This window comes from Numida meleagris, chromosome 1 (assembly GCF_002078875.1).
Source record: "Numida meleagris isolate 19003 breed g44 Domestic line chromosome 1, NumMel1.0, whole genome shotgun sequence".
NCBI classification, from domain to species: domain Eukaryota; kingdom Metazoa; phylum Chordata; class Aves; order Galliformes; family Numididae; genus Numida; species Numida meleagris.
Genome location: NC_034409.1, coordinates 54,986,194 through 54,998,203, shown reverse-complemented (window position 1 = coordinate 54,998,203; position 12,010 = coordinate 54,986,194). Strand labels below are relative to the sequence as shown.

The following is a 12,010-nucleotide window of genomic DNA, read 5'->3' as shown; positions in this document are numbered from 1 at the left end:
ACCTATGTTTATTTTGAAAGATTGGAAAGTTTAATGATCAGATGATTTAATGACTCTTAGGCAGGTTTTTATTCTCATTCAGCTTTGAGATCCATCTCAGACTTCCTGCTCAGCTGGAGTGATCAGCTCTCTGTTAGAGGCAAAGGCTGATTGTCTGGTGTGTCTGAATAATATGTTGTGGAAAAAAAATTCATTTTTTCCCCTCCTTACTCACTTTATTTTTAGGGTTTTCTTTATGCATACAGTCTTAGCACCATCATTAAAACTACAATGAATCTCTACATGTCAATGCAAAAACCTATGACCAAAACCTCAGTGAAAGCTCTGTGCAGACTTGTGGAGCTTCTGAAGGTAAGTCACTGGATGAGAACTGTTGATCAAATATCACATGTATTTTAAAAAGGAGGGGGGGGGAAGGGTGGGAGTGGAAATGATGAAATGAGGAACCTGAATGGGGAAGTAGTTTTGCATGGTTTCTTGTTCAAGACTGGATTTTGACAGGAGGATTGGGAGCCCAAAACTGGTGCACGTAACTTCTAACAGCTTCCTTAGTTGGCATTTTCATTCGGCCTTTTTCCAAAAGGAAATGGTCTGTTTTATAATTGCTTTCTAAAATTTTGTTGAACAGGCTGAATTATTCAAACAAATGACCATGAAACAAACAAAACCTCTTTGCGCTTTTGTACAGTTGGATTTTTCTTTTTCCCCTCTCTTTCTGAGGGGTAATAGCAACTGCAGCTGACAGTACATTGTGAAGTGTAAAGAGTCTGTATGTGTGGATGAATCAGTCTGCATAAAAGCAAATTCTAAAGGGAACAGTTCTGGTAACTACATCAACTATTGTTTTGGCATTGATTTAAGGCAATAGAACACATGTTTTACCGAAGAAGTATGGTTGTGGCAGATTCTGTGACGCACATTGCTCAGCATCTGCAATATCAGGCTCTTCATTCCATTTCTGTAGCCAAGGTACGTAACCCAAGTTCTAATAATTAATTGTTATATTTATCTAATTCTTCTTTAAAAGAAACCCAAACTCCTAATGTCAAGTGGAAGTATTTCTCTTAGCTTTGCAAAGTTGATAGGTACATGCCTAAACTGTCCAGTAAGTCAGAGTCTTATCCTGGAAGCTGTAGCACAGATGATGGCTTTCTGTTTTTCTGCTCAATTGCAGTTCTGTCTTCCTCTCAACTCCTGCATCTCCATTGTGTTTACTTCAGTTTTTGTTCCTAGTGATTTTTAGACTGACTTTTTTTTTTAATGTCATCTCTGATTCGCATTCAAAAAGTGTTCGGATGCAAGTCTAAGCAAGAAGGCTGTTATTTACTGAAGTATCCACTTAGCAAAATGGCAGTGATTAATATGATGGCTTACAGGGCTCTAGTGAGAGCATAAATTCACTGCTCATCTCAGGCAGAACAACTTCTGGTGGTGATGCACCATAATGTGTACACTTTTTGTTTATAGGAAGATATAACGAGTTTAACACACATTCAGCTTATCAGCTGAACGTAGGGCAAAGTAGGTTACAATTTTAACAGAGATTTCTTTAATTGTGGAAATTGTTTGCTATGTTTGAAATTTGGCTGTAATCTCAGTTTGATGTTTTTCCTCTCAAAAAAGTACTTTTAAAAGCTGATACGTAAGTAAATACGTGTATATGTATACTCTCAATATATATATATTTATATGGCTGAAGAAGTTCCAAACTTCAAAGCAGCTAAAAAAATTAAAAACTTATATGTACCTTAGAGCAAAAATTGTCATACAGTCACAATGCTGCTTACACAGTATTTTTGTATTATACCACCACACCCGTATTCCAAGTTTATAGTTATATGATGGCCCTGAATGGACAGTACGTGAATCTGGACTCAGCTCTGTTAACAAAAGCTAATTTGTTGTCAGAAATACCTAATCTATGATAAACTCAAACTTTGAAAAGGGTAGATAAGCTATTGCTTTTGGGCTAAGATAACTTTTCTCTTAATTTCTCTCTTTTTCTGTCATAAAGAAAAGAGTCATTTCTGATAAAAAGTACAGCGAGCAACGCCTGGATGTCCTTTCTGCTTTGGTGTTGGCTGAGAACACCCTCAATGGGCCCAGTACGAAACAGAGGCGACTAATTGTTTCCCTTGCGTTAAGTGTGGGAACACAGATGGTGAGTGCCGTGATTATTCCAGACCTTTGTTTAGAATCATAGAAACACTTGGGTTGGAAAAGAGCTCCCAAGTGTTGTGTCTTACAAAAAGATATACACTTATCTTGTCACCTTTCTCTTTTGAACAGAAAACTTTTAAAGATGAAGAACTCCTTCCCCTCCAGCTAGTTCTGAAAAAACTAGACTTGATCAGTGAACTTACAGAGCGGTAAGCAGTGATGTACAATATGTAGAAGGCGGCATAGTGTCACGGGGGGAGCTGGAGATTCATTTTGCAGATTGCAAAGCCTGGTGGCTGCATGCTGGTCGTGATTTTTGCATGTCGTAGACCAGGGATGGACAGAAAGAACTAAACCTGAAGCTTGCTAATCTTTGGGTAGGAAACACAAGTCATGTTTTACTTAACTGTGGCCAACTAGGTTAATATACTTCTGATCACTTAGAAATTTGTCCCTTCTTAAGGCATGGAGCCAGTGAAGCTTTATGTTAAGTTAGAGGCTTCCTCTTAACTCAAGCTCTGATCGCCTGATGACCGTAAATGTCACTGCAAGTGCATTTATGTGTAGAATCTGGTAGCTTCTAGAACTACTGGTACTTGGGCCATAAGGCAAACCGAAGTAGTCAGTTCTCTAACATGAATTTGCTATAGCTACTTTTGACATCAAATTGCTTTCCTTAAGAATTTATTATGAGCTTATACCAGACTTTTTAGGAAATCAGGCTGTTAGTTGACACACAGTTCCATGGCTTTATTATTGTGGATGTAATTTTAGGGGCATTTGTTGTATAATGTTAGTTATCTCAAAGCCAGGTGAATATCTGTACTGCATATATTTCATGGATACCTCCATTGGATGACTCATGGGATAAAGTAATTTATCATGGGGTAAATGTGGTACACAAGTTCTATCAGGAGGGGCCTGTTTCTCTCTTTTTGACTTCTAGGCTACTAATTGCATGCAATAAGAAAATTACTTAGAATTTTGCTGTAGCGAGAGGCTTAGTTTTTTCACAGACTGACTAGCCCTTGTGAACAAGATATGCTTTGTAAATAGATTAATAGAAAACAGAAATGCTGAGTACTTTTTTCAAGGGCTTTTGAAGGATATTGCATCTGGAACATTAAAATAACTGTAAAACATCAGCTTGGGAAGTAGTTATTTTTAGCTTGAACACACTAGTATATATATTGCTGCGTTAGAAGAACAACTTGTTCCAATTCTTTGTCTAATTAGTAATCTTGTATTCTAGAGTTCGAGCACAATGTGACTGTTGTTTCTTATACTGGCATCGAGCAGTCTTTCCAATCTATTTAGATGATGTGTATGAAAATGCAGTTGATTCTGCTAGACTGCATGTAAGTAATAATGCTAGTAGTGGGAGGGATTCAAAGGAGGAGAGGAAAAAGTTTAGTCTGCAAATATTAAGGAAAATAATGCCAAAAAAAAACCCAAGGCAAAACTCAAATGAGTTGGTCATGACACAGAAATTTCTTTTTGACCTGGAGGATATAAAAGCAATTTTTGTTTGAAATCCAAAGAGCACTGCTGGTGCTCTAAAAATCTGTCTTTAAGTGTCTGCCTCCACTCATTTTAATTGGAGGTTAATGCTTTTTGCTAGACTTGAGCATTGTAAGCCTTTGTTTGCACTTAACACTATGTTCTGTGATACGCTGTGGGACAATTGACCTGCAGCTTCTTCCACTCTGCTTCTCCTCTCTTTGCCGAGTTGAGTGCTTGCTGTAGAAGTGAATCATGCTTTGTCATACTAATCCTGATAAAAATCAATGATCTGATCCATTGTTGTGCATGCCATAGTCAGTTATAGTATGACTGTAGTACAGATTCATTAAGATGAAATGGCTGGTAATTACAACCTTCCTGGGAGCAGATCAGTAGCAACTCAGTACCTCAGGTTGTCACAGTAAGGACAAGGAGCTGTAGTAGTAAATGAAGTCTTGTTTTGATGAAAATGGGAATACTGTTGGTTTTGATTTGTTTGTTACCTTTGTATTTAAGGTGTTGAGTGTCTGTCAATCTGTTGGTTAAGCATGAAAGTTTCTTTTCTTAGTATATGTTTAGTGCACTGAGGGACTGTGTTCCTGCTATGATGCATGCAAGACACTTGGAATCTTATGAGGTGCTTCTGGAATGCTATGACAAAGAAATCATGGAAGTGCTCAATGAGGTAATTTATTTGAAATGGAAACGAAAGGCAGCACTGTGTTTGGAGTGTCTTTTAGGCCAGCATCTACTGTACCAGGCTTGATGTGTTGTATAAAAAAAGTAAAGTATTTCAGTAGCTAAGAGCATGATCACTTATTATCTTGAATATTTACAGCATATTAGTAGTAGTATCTGTGTTGTCCAGGAACTTTAAAATACTGCCTTCTAAATTACATAAGCTGACAAAATCTGAGTTACGGTTTCAACTGTGCAGGTAGGGAATTGCAGTTTCTCAGCTCAACTTCTGCTTGTATGAATGCCTAAAACGTAATACTGTTTTTAGTGTATCTATCTGGCTTTTAGTAGTAGAGGCACTATGAATGTGGGTGACCTCTTCAGTGACTTATGTAGAGTTATGAAGGATGTTTGACAGGGCAAATGTGAGTTCAGATTTCCCAAGTCTTAGGTTTTAACCTCTGAACCACTTTTTTTTTTAACTAGTTCAAAAACAAATGTTATTTATTCTGCAGAAAACCAAGCCAAATTGCTGAATGAGGTCTGATTATGTAGATAATAGCCCTACATCTTCTTAAGATAAAAAGAAGATTGAGAGCGTATTTGAAAAGAGACGTCAGTTCTGTTAAGAGCATTATGAGAAGAGACTCAACGATTTTTGTTTTAATTATTTCTTTTATTTTATTTTTGAGTAGCACTTGCTGGACAAATTATGTAAAGAGATAGAAAAGGACCTCCGCTTGTCGGTTCATACGCACCTAAAGCTGGATGACCGCAATCCCTTCAGAGTTGGTATGAAGGATCTAGCTCACTTCTTCTTTCTCAACCCAATACGTTTTTTCAACAGATTCATTGACATAAAAGGTGAGTTGTTACACACTTTCCTGATCCCTTTATTTCCATCTGTTATGTTTTGGTTTTAGTACATCTTTTTATTTTTTTCCCATGCTTCTCTAGCTGAATTGAAAGGGTGATTTTTAGATCCTTGTTTTATGTGTTTGCAGCTCATGTAACTCACTATTTGGACAAGACCTTCTACAACTTAACGACTGTGGCTCTACATGACTGGGCTACCTACAGTGAAATGAGAAACCTAGCAACTCAGCGCTATGGTTTAAGTATGACTGAAGCACATCTTCCCAGTCAGACTCTGGAACAGGTATGTTGCCCACAGGATGAGCATCATTTGTTCCATTAAGCTGCCGTATTTGCTCTCTTAAGTGAATGGTATAGGCACTCAGTTTATAGGGTGGGTACTAAAGAAATATAATTTGTTTCCAAAGACCTTTCCCTCCAATATTTCTGATATTTTAGACAGCTTCATACCCTCATTTGGGTTAGTGCACTAGTGAAAGTTCTTGGAGAGACAGCCTCTTTTTTTCCTCTAGTGCTCAAGTTCCTTCCTGAATTTGAAGACACACTGAACTGCTTTTTTATAGCTACTTAGTACAAAAGTGCTGCAAATTATAGCTCCTATTTCTGGCTTTAGCTATCTATTGCCAATTATGTTTGTTCATTATGTTATAAAGAGTTAAATCATTTCACAACATTGGTTTCCTAGCAGTCATTTATATGAGCTTCACTTCAAAACAAAAATGCACGCACAAGCACATGTGTGCCTTGCTCCCCACAAAATCCTGGTGCAATCCTTGGCACAACTGGGAAGTGTATAGATTAAACAGTGTCCTCTCTATGCACAGTGATACTAAAATGAGTTTATTCAAGGGATTATCAAGCGAAACAATTTTCAGACTTAGTCTTCTAGAAGTATTGGACAAAAAACCATCAGAAAGTAGCTAGCTGCTGATGTCTTTATAGAAATCTGTGTGTCCGTAGAAACCTTGACAGTTGTCTTCTGAAATCTGAGAAGAGCAGAATTTTTAAAAATAAATTTGTGTTTATGGAATAGACCTGTGGGTCTTTTGGCTTCAGGGAAATTTGGAAACAGGAACAGGCAGAAATGTAAGTTTGAAATGTGAACTGATTTCTTTTCCTCCAAGTGTCATCTTACAGACACTGAACTAAGATTGTGGAGAGATTCTGTTTTGAAAACCTTGTTTCCTAAAATGGTTTCAAGTAACTACAGAAGTAGTGCTTTCAAGTCTTAGTGCTTTGGCATGTCAGTGATTCTTGAGAATTATTGTGATACAAATTCATAATACGTAATGTTGTTTCAGGGTCTGGATGTTTTAGAAATCATGAGAAATATTCATGTGTTTGTATCTCGCTACCTCTACAATCTGAATAATCAGGTAAGATATGTTCTGTACTTCCTTCTGAATTTGGCTCCAGCTGATAGCAAGTACAATTCATACATGTAAGACAGCAACACAGGCTGAATGTGTAGTGATAAACTGCAGAGTAGCTATGGCTGCTTTAGAAGATCTTTGGAGATGTTCAGTAAACATGCTTTGAGTATTGTGTGCCAGTAAGATCACTCAATTTCAAAAACTCTGAAGCTACGGGGCTGCAGCAGGGCAGATTTTCTTCTATATAAGGATGCATGAAATACATAATTTTTTCGGGGGGAAAGAGAGGATATAAAAGGATCGGTTGTTAGAGTTGTGAAGCAGTGAATGACATGAAGAATATGTACTGGGAACAGCTCTTCATGGTTTCTTCGTGTGAGAATGAAGGTACCCTCTATGAAAATAAGCAGCTTCTTTAACGAAAAGGAAGTACTTTTTTCCTCACGTTGTTTAATTTGATGGCGGAACTTATTGCCGTGGTGTATATGTAGTGGGGCCAAAAGTACAAACAATGTCAGAAGAGTTTAGACCAATTAATGTAGTATAGTATTGGGGAAAAAGAGAATTTAGGTGCAGCGTCACCCTTGGAATTGTTGAATCTCGGCATTACAGAGACCAGAGGAATGTACCAGATAAAGCTCATTGTATGCATGCTCTGTTTTCTTATTTCCCTAATCACCACCTGTTCACCTATTAGCTGCTCTCAGAAACAGGATGTGACCTACCTAGATGAGTGATTTTTCAGTCAGTTTTAGGTATAATAAATAACTTTTTTCCCCCTCCCCCTGTCTCAGATCTTCATTGAAAGAACCAGTAATAACAAACACTTGAACACTATCAATATTCGGCATGTTGCTAACTCGATTCGAACTCATGGAACAGGAATCATGAACACAACAGTGAGTATCTATTGCATAGCTGGTGGTTTGTGTGGCTTTTTTTTGTTTGTTTTTCCTGGATACCACTTCTAACAGTGCACAGAAGTATACAGTTAAATTGCATGACCCACTGCATTTCCTTGTGGCTTGTTATTCCTGACATTTCTTGCCAAATTCATCTCTAACTGTGCCATAACTTTCCTTATCCCATCTGTATGTATCCAAGCAGTGTTCCTATATCATTCCCATGAGAAATGTCCTTGGTTCCCCTGCTGTGCATTTGCTTCTCAAACTCTAGTTCGATGTTATGCAGCTATGTTGGTCTATTTTCCTCCTTGCCTGGTTTCTTATCCATGGGATTCAAGAGCTCTTGTGTTCTAAGTAAAATATCCAGACCTGACCAGTCTTTTCTGCTCCTTTATCCCTGAGGGCAATTTCCCAGGGATTCCCCTTCACTAGTTCCTTGAACTGCAAGTTTGTTACCCTAGAATTCAGGGTTTTATCTTTTTTCTTTTCCTAGCCTCTTTCTTCCTCAAGATACATAATTCCACTAGGACATGATCATTGCAAGCCCAGGCAGCTGCCAGTGTTGACTTCTCTAATTAGTTCATTTGTGTTGGTGATCAATGGGTCCAGTGATGTTTCTCTTCTGGTTGGGCTATCACCTGGATTAAGGAAGCATCTGGGACCTGCTTATAGCTTGCTGTGATGCTTTTCCAGCAGATATCGGGCTGATTTTGGTACTTGAGGTTAGGATCAGAGCCTGCAAGTGTGGTGCTCCTTGTAGCTGAAGTGAGAAAGCTTTGTCAACATCTGCCTCTTCGTAGGGTGGTCTGCCTATGAGGTTTCCTTTGGCTTGCCCTCAGATTTTCAGCTCTAAGTTCTCTACATTTTCAATGCTGCTTTTCATTGATGACTGTGTTGTAGCGATTGGAAAGATCAACATGATAGAAAAAGCATTACAAAGAGGTGGAAGAACTGGCACGATAGGAAGGTGCTACAAAGGAAGGGCAGAATCTTCTGATACAGGTGAAAAGCTCCACCAAGGAGGGATCTCTAGACGGAGATCCTTCCTCAGTGGCAGTCAGCCCTTAAATGTGGGCTAAGAGGAGTGGAGCCTGGCTTCACCTGTGCTTCAGGGGCTGTCTGCGTCTTTGCTCCAGGTGCTCAATCAGTGCTTCAGGCTGTGACTCAACAGTTCCCATACATCTGTGAAATCCATTTGTTTACTTTTGCATGAAAGGCAATTTCACCATGTCTCCTTCCTTGCCTGTTCCTTCTGAACAGTTTATAGCCATGAGTTCCAGTGCCTCAGTTGTTGTAGGATTTGTCCCACCAAATTTCAGTGATAGTGATTAGATCATAGATTTCTAGTTAGGCAGTGGCTTCCAGCTCCCCTTGTTTGTTACCTATGCTGTGTGAATTGGTGTGGAGGAGCTTCAGTTAGGCTCTCGACTGTATTGTGTTTTTAAAGGAGCAAGCCTTAGTTCCTCTGAGACGTTTGTAGGTCTTTCCCTGTTGGTTCCTAGTACATCAGCAGCCAGTGGCTCTTAACTGTTGCTCAAAGCTTCACCCCTTTCCCTTGCTAAGCTTACTTTAAAGCTCTCCTTACAAGTCTGGCCAGCTTGTTGGAAAACATGTTCTTGCTCTCCGTGGCCATGTGAATCCTATCAGCTCTCAAGAAACCTGGTTTCTCAAAGGTAGATCTGGGATCAACTTGATGATCCTTGGGGTCCCTTCCAACCCAAGCCTTTCTATGACTGTTGAAGCCAAAACCTTGAGCATGGCACAAGCTGTGCGAGTGATTATGGGCTTAAGTTTTTCATCCTTCCTTGCACTATGGGAAATAATTTCCCTTGCACTATTCTGTGAATGATTTTCTTTGTTTGTGAAACAGTTAATCTTGGGGGCTTTGGTTACTCAAAAAAACTATCTTGTTACTTGCTTCACTTTGTAGTGATGTAGATTTTGCTGTTTTATTAACTTCTGATCACCGATAAAGCTGTTTTTGTAGACATAAGAAGTAATTGGGATATATAAGGTGAAAGTGTGCTTCTGTTTTATGGGAGAGTACTTTAGAAAATTTTGAGGAAGCAAAAAGGTTTGTCAAGGTGTTTGTACAGATTCCATAGGAAGTTGAGCACATATGATGCCCTTTTCAACTGCAAATGTTTGTATTGTTTCAAAAGGACAGTTGCAGGATATTCCAGACACAAAATAGTTGGCTGTGTGGGGAGGTCATCGGATTGCAATAGCTAATCTGTTTCTTGGTCCCTCTGCCCTTTCTGAAAGAGAAGACTAGGCCTTCCAGGAGGATGTTTTTTCTTTTAAATCAGTGAAATTAGAGAGACAAGTTGAGAATAGCAGATTGAAATAAATAGACAAGTTTCCTTTCTTGAAAGTTACATTATCATAAATACGAGTTACTTTGTAAGCCACAGAGCAGAGGTCACTAGAGATGCATGTTACTTTACAACTTTCTTGGTTTGACTGTTTATTTTATTCCAGGTCAACTTCACTTACCAGTTTCTGAGGAAAAAATTTTATATTTTTAGCCAGTTCATGTACGATGAACATATAAAATCCAGGCTTATCAAAGACATCCGATTCTTCAGGGAAGTCAAGGATCAAAATGATCATAAGGTATAGTAATTTAAAAAAAAAAAAAAGCACTGGTTTCACGTGACTGAAGGTACACCAAGCCATCACATTGTAGAACTTTCCTATTATTTAAATGTTTCCAGACAAAATGATAGCTTTTGTCCTAGCAAAACTGAATGTTTTGAATTTCTATATTTGGGTTGGCTTTGTTTCATTCTGTTTCCTCCACGATTATTTTATTTGCTATGGAATGGGCAAAAATTGTTCTGTCAGTGACTTGAAAACAATGATGCAGTTGTAGTCTGGTGGAGGACTCTAAACTTGTGGTTCAAATAATGTTTAACAGTTGTCAGATAGAATCCAAGGTGATGTGAACATGTAGCATTTATTCAAATATGTTAAGATTTGGGTACTAGAGTCTAATTTTCTATGCTGAAAAACTGATTTCTTAAAAACATGAGACGCAACGTACTTCAGTAAAATATGCTGTCAGGCTCTTAATGTGTTGGATGCTTATTTCTTCTAGGAATACTTTCTTATTCACAGCGATGATTCTGTTCCGTTCTCCAGATTACAGAAGTGACTTAGTCAAATGTTTTTTTGCAAACTGTTAGGGACAGGCAGGTGTATAATTAAAAAAATAAACAACCAAGTTGAAGCTATGGTGTGAGAATGGAATAACTACAAATATGTTGACATGATGAAAAAAGACCTATTTAAGGATAGACAATTCTGACAATTCTTTGCAAATTAATATATTTCTCTAGTATCCATTCGAAAGAGCAGATAAATTCAACCGAGGCATCAGAAAACTTGGAATAACTCCAGATGGCCAGAGCTACCTTGACCAGTTCAGACAACTCATAAGTCAAATCGGTATGAATTTCTAAGACAATGTTATAAATGTTAGTAAATGGAAATACTAGAATTCATTGTCTAACTGAACTCTTAGCACAAGCTAAAAACTAGATACAACTCTAGTCAGATGGAAAGTACTTCACCTGTAACCTGGGGAAAATAAATAGTCTTATCTCAGCATGGCTAGATCATGGATTTGGGTTTTTATCCTCTAGGCAGATTGTTGACTTCAGTTTTTGGTGTAATATTTTATTGCACTTGGTTTTCAAAGCAATTTCTTTGTCGAAACCATGTGGCAACTTTAGTTTACGCTTCAGATATTGTAAGAATTCTGAAGTGGGTGTATGTATGTTTATGTCTCTCTTTAAATAAAGACTAATTCTTTCCCTGTTCTTTTTTTCTTGTTTTTAAAGGCAATGCTATGGGTTATGTACGAATGATAAGATCTGGTGGTCTTCACTGCTGTAGCAGTGCTATTAGGTACTTCCATAAATACTTTTGTTTTCTTCCCTTTGCTTCCTATTTGTGCTGATACTCCTTGCAAAAGTTCTCACCCATCTGCCATAAGTGTATCATGTGATCAGATATTTAAGAAGTCCATTTTTATGCCTCAGTTCAGACCTTCTCAATCATTGTCATAAAATGCCAAAAAGCCCTCCAAGTTATATGGAAATACACTGTGAAGGAGCTAATAGTGCCTGTGTCTAAGTCATTAGTGGCTAATTAAGTCAGTAATTCCTGATGTTAATCACTTCAAGAGAGTTCATTAAGGGAAAAATAGGACTAGTCTTGAGGAATTTGAAAATGAAGTTAATTTTTCTTTGACGCTTCTTTCTGTAAAGTTGATTGTCTGCTTGTTTAAGGTCATTGAAAACTAGTGACCTTATGTACCAAGAAATAACTTTTTTGCAAACACTAGTAAATTTGTATTTAAAATTATCAAAGGCAAGTGCTAGGGAGAGCAGATGGTAGCCTGGCAAAAGCAGAAGTATAAACAACTTCGTGTGAGTTGAAGTGGGCTTAACAGTACTCGGATAAGAATAGTATAGCAGAAATGATACCATTTTAAGTAGTTTGAGCCCA

The 12,010-nt window shown here is 38.0% G+C and overlaps 1 protein-coding gene across 1 annotated transcript in view; it reads left to right on the top strand.

The window, feature by feature from the left end:
- WASHC4 (WASH complex subunit 4) overlaps positions 1 to 12,010 on the top strand; it is a 39,806-nt gene that overhangs the window by 19,378 nt on the left and 8,418 nt on the right. The window contains exons 15-27 of the mRNA XM_021386928.1: positions 226 to 351; positions 862 to 969; positions 2,015 to 2,161; positions 2,290 to 2,369; positions 3,413 to 3,518; positions 4,232 to 4,348; positions 5,037 to 5,205; positions 5,346 to 5,500; positions 6,519 to 6,593; positions 7,385 to 7,489; positions 9,977 to 10,111; positions 10,837 to 10,945; positions 11,341 to 11,407. Coding sequence (XP_021242603.1) covers positions 226 to 351; positions 862 to 969; positions 2,015 to 2,161; positions 2,290 to 2,369; positions 3,413 to 3,518; positions 4,232 to 4,348; positions 5,037 to 5,205; positions 5,346 to 5,500; positions 6,519 to 6,593; positions 7,385 to 7,489; positions 9,977 to 10,111; positions 10,837 to 10,945; positions 11,341 to 11,407 — 1,499 coding nt within the window. The remainder of the gene's footprint in view (positions 1 to 225; positions 352 to 861; positions 970 to 2,014; positions 2,162 to 2,289; positions 2,370 to 3,412; positions 3,519 to 4,231; positions 4,349 to 5,036; positions 5,206 to 5,345; positions 5,501 to 6,518; positions 6,594 to 7,384; positions 7,490 to 9,976; positions 10,112 to 10,836; positions 10,946 to 11,340; positions 11,408 to 12,010) is intronic.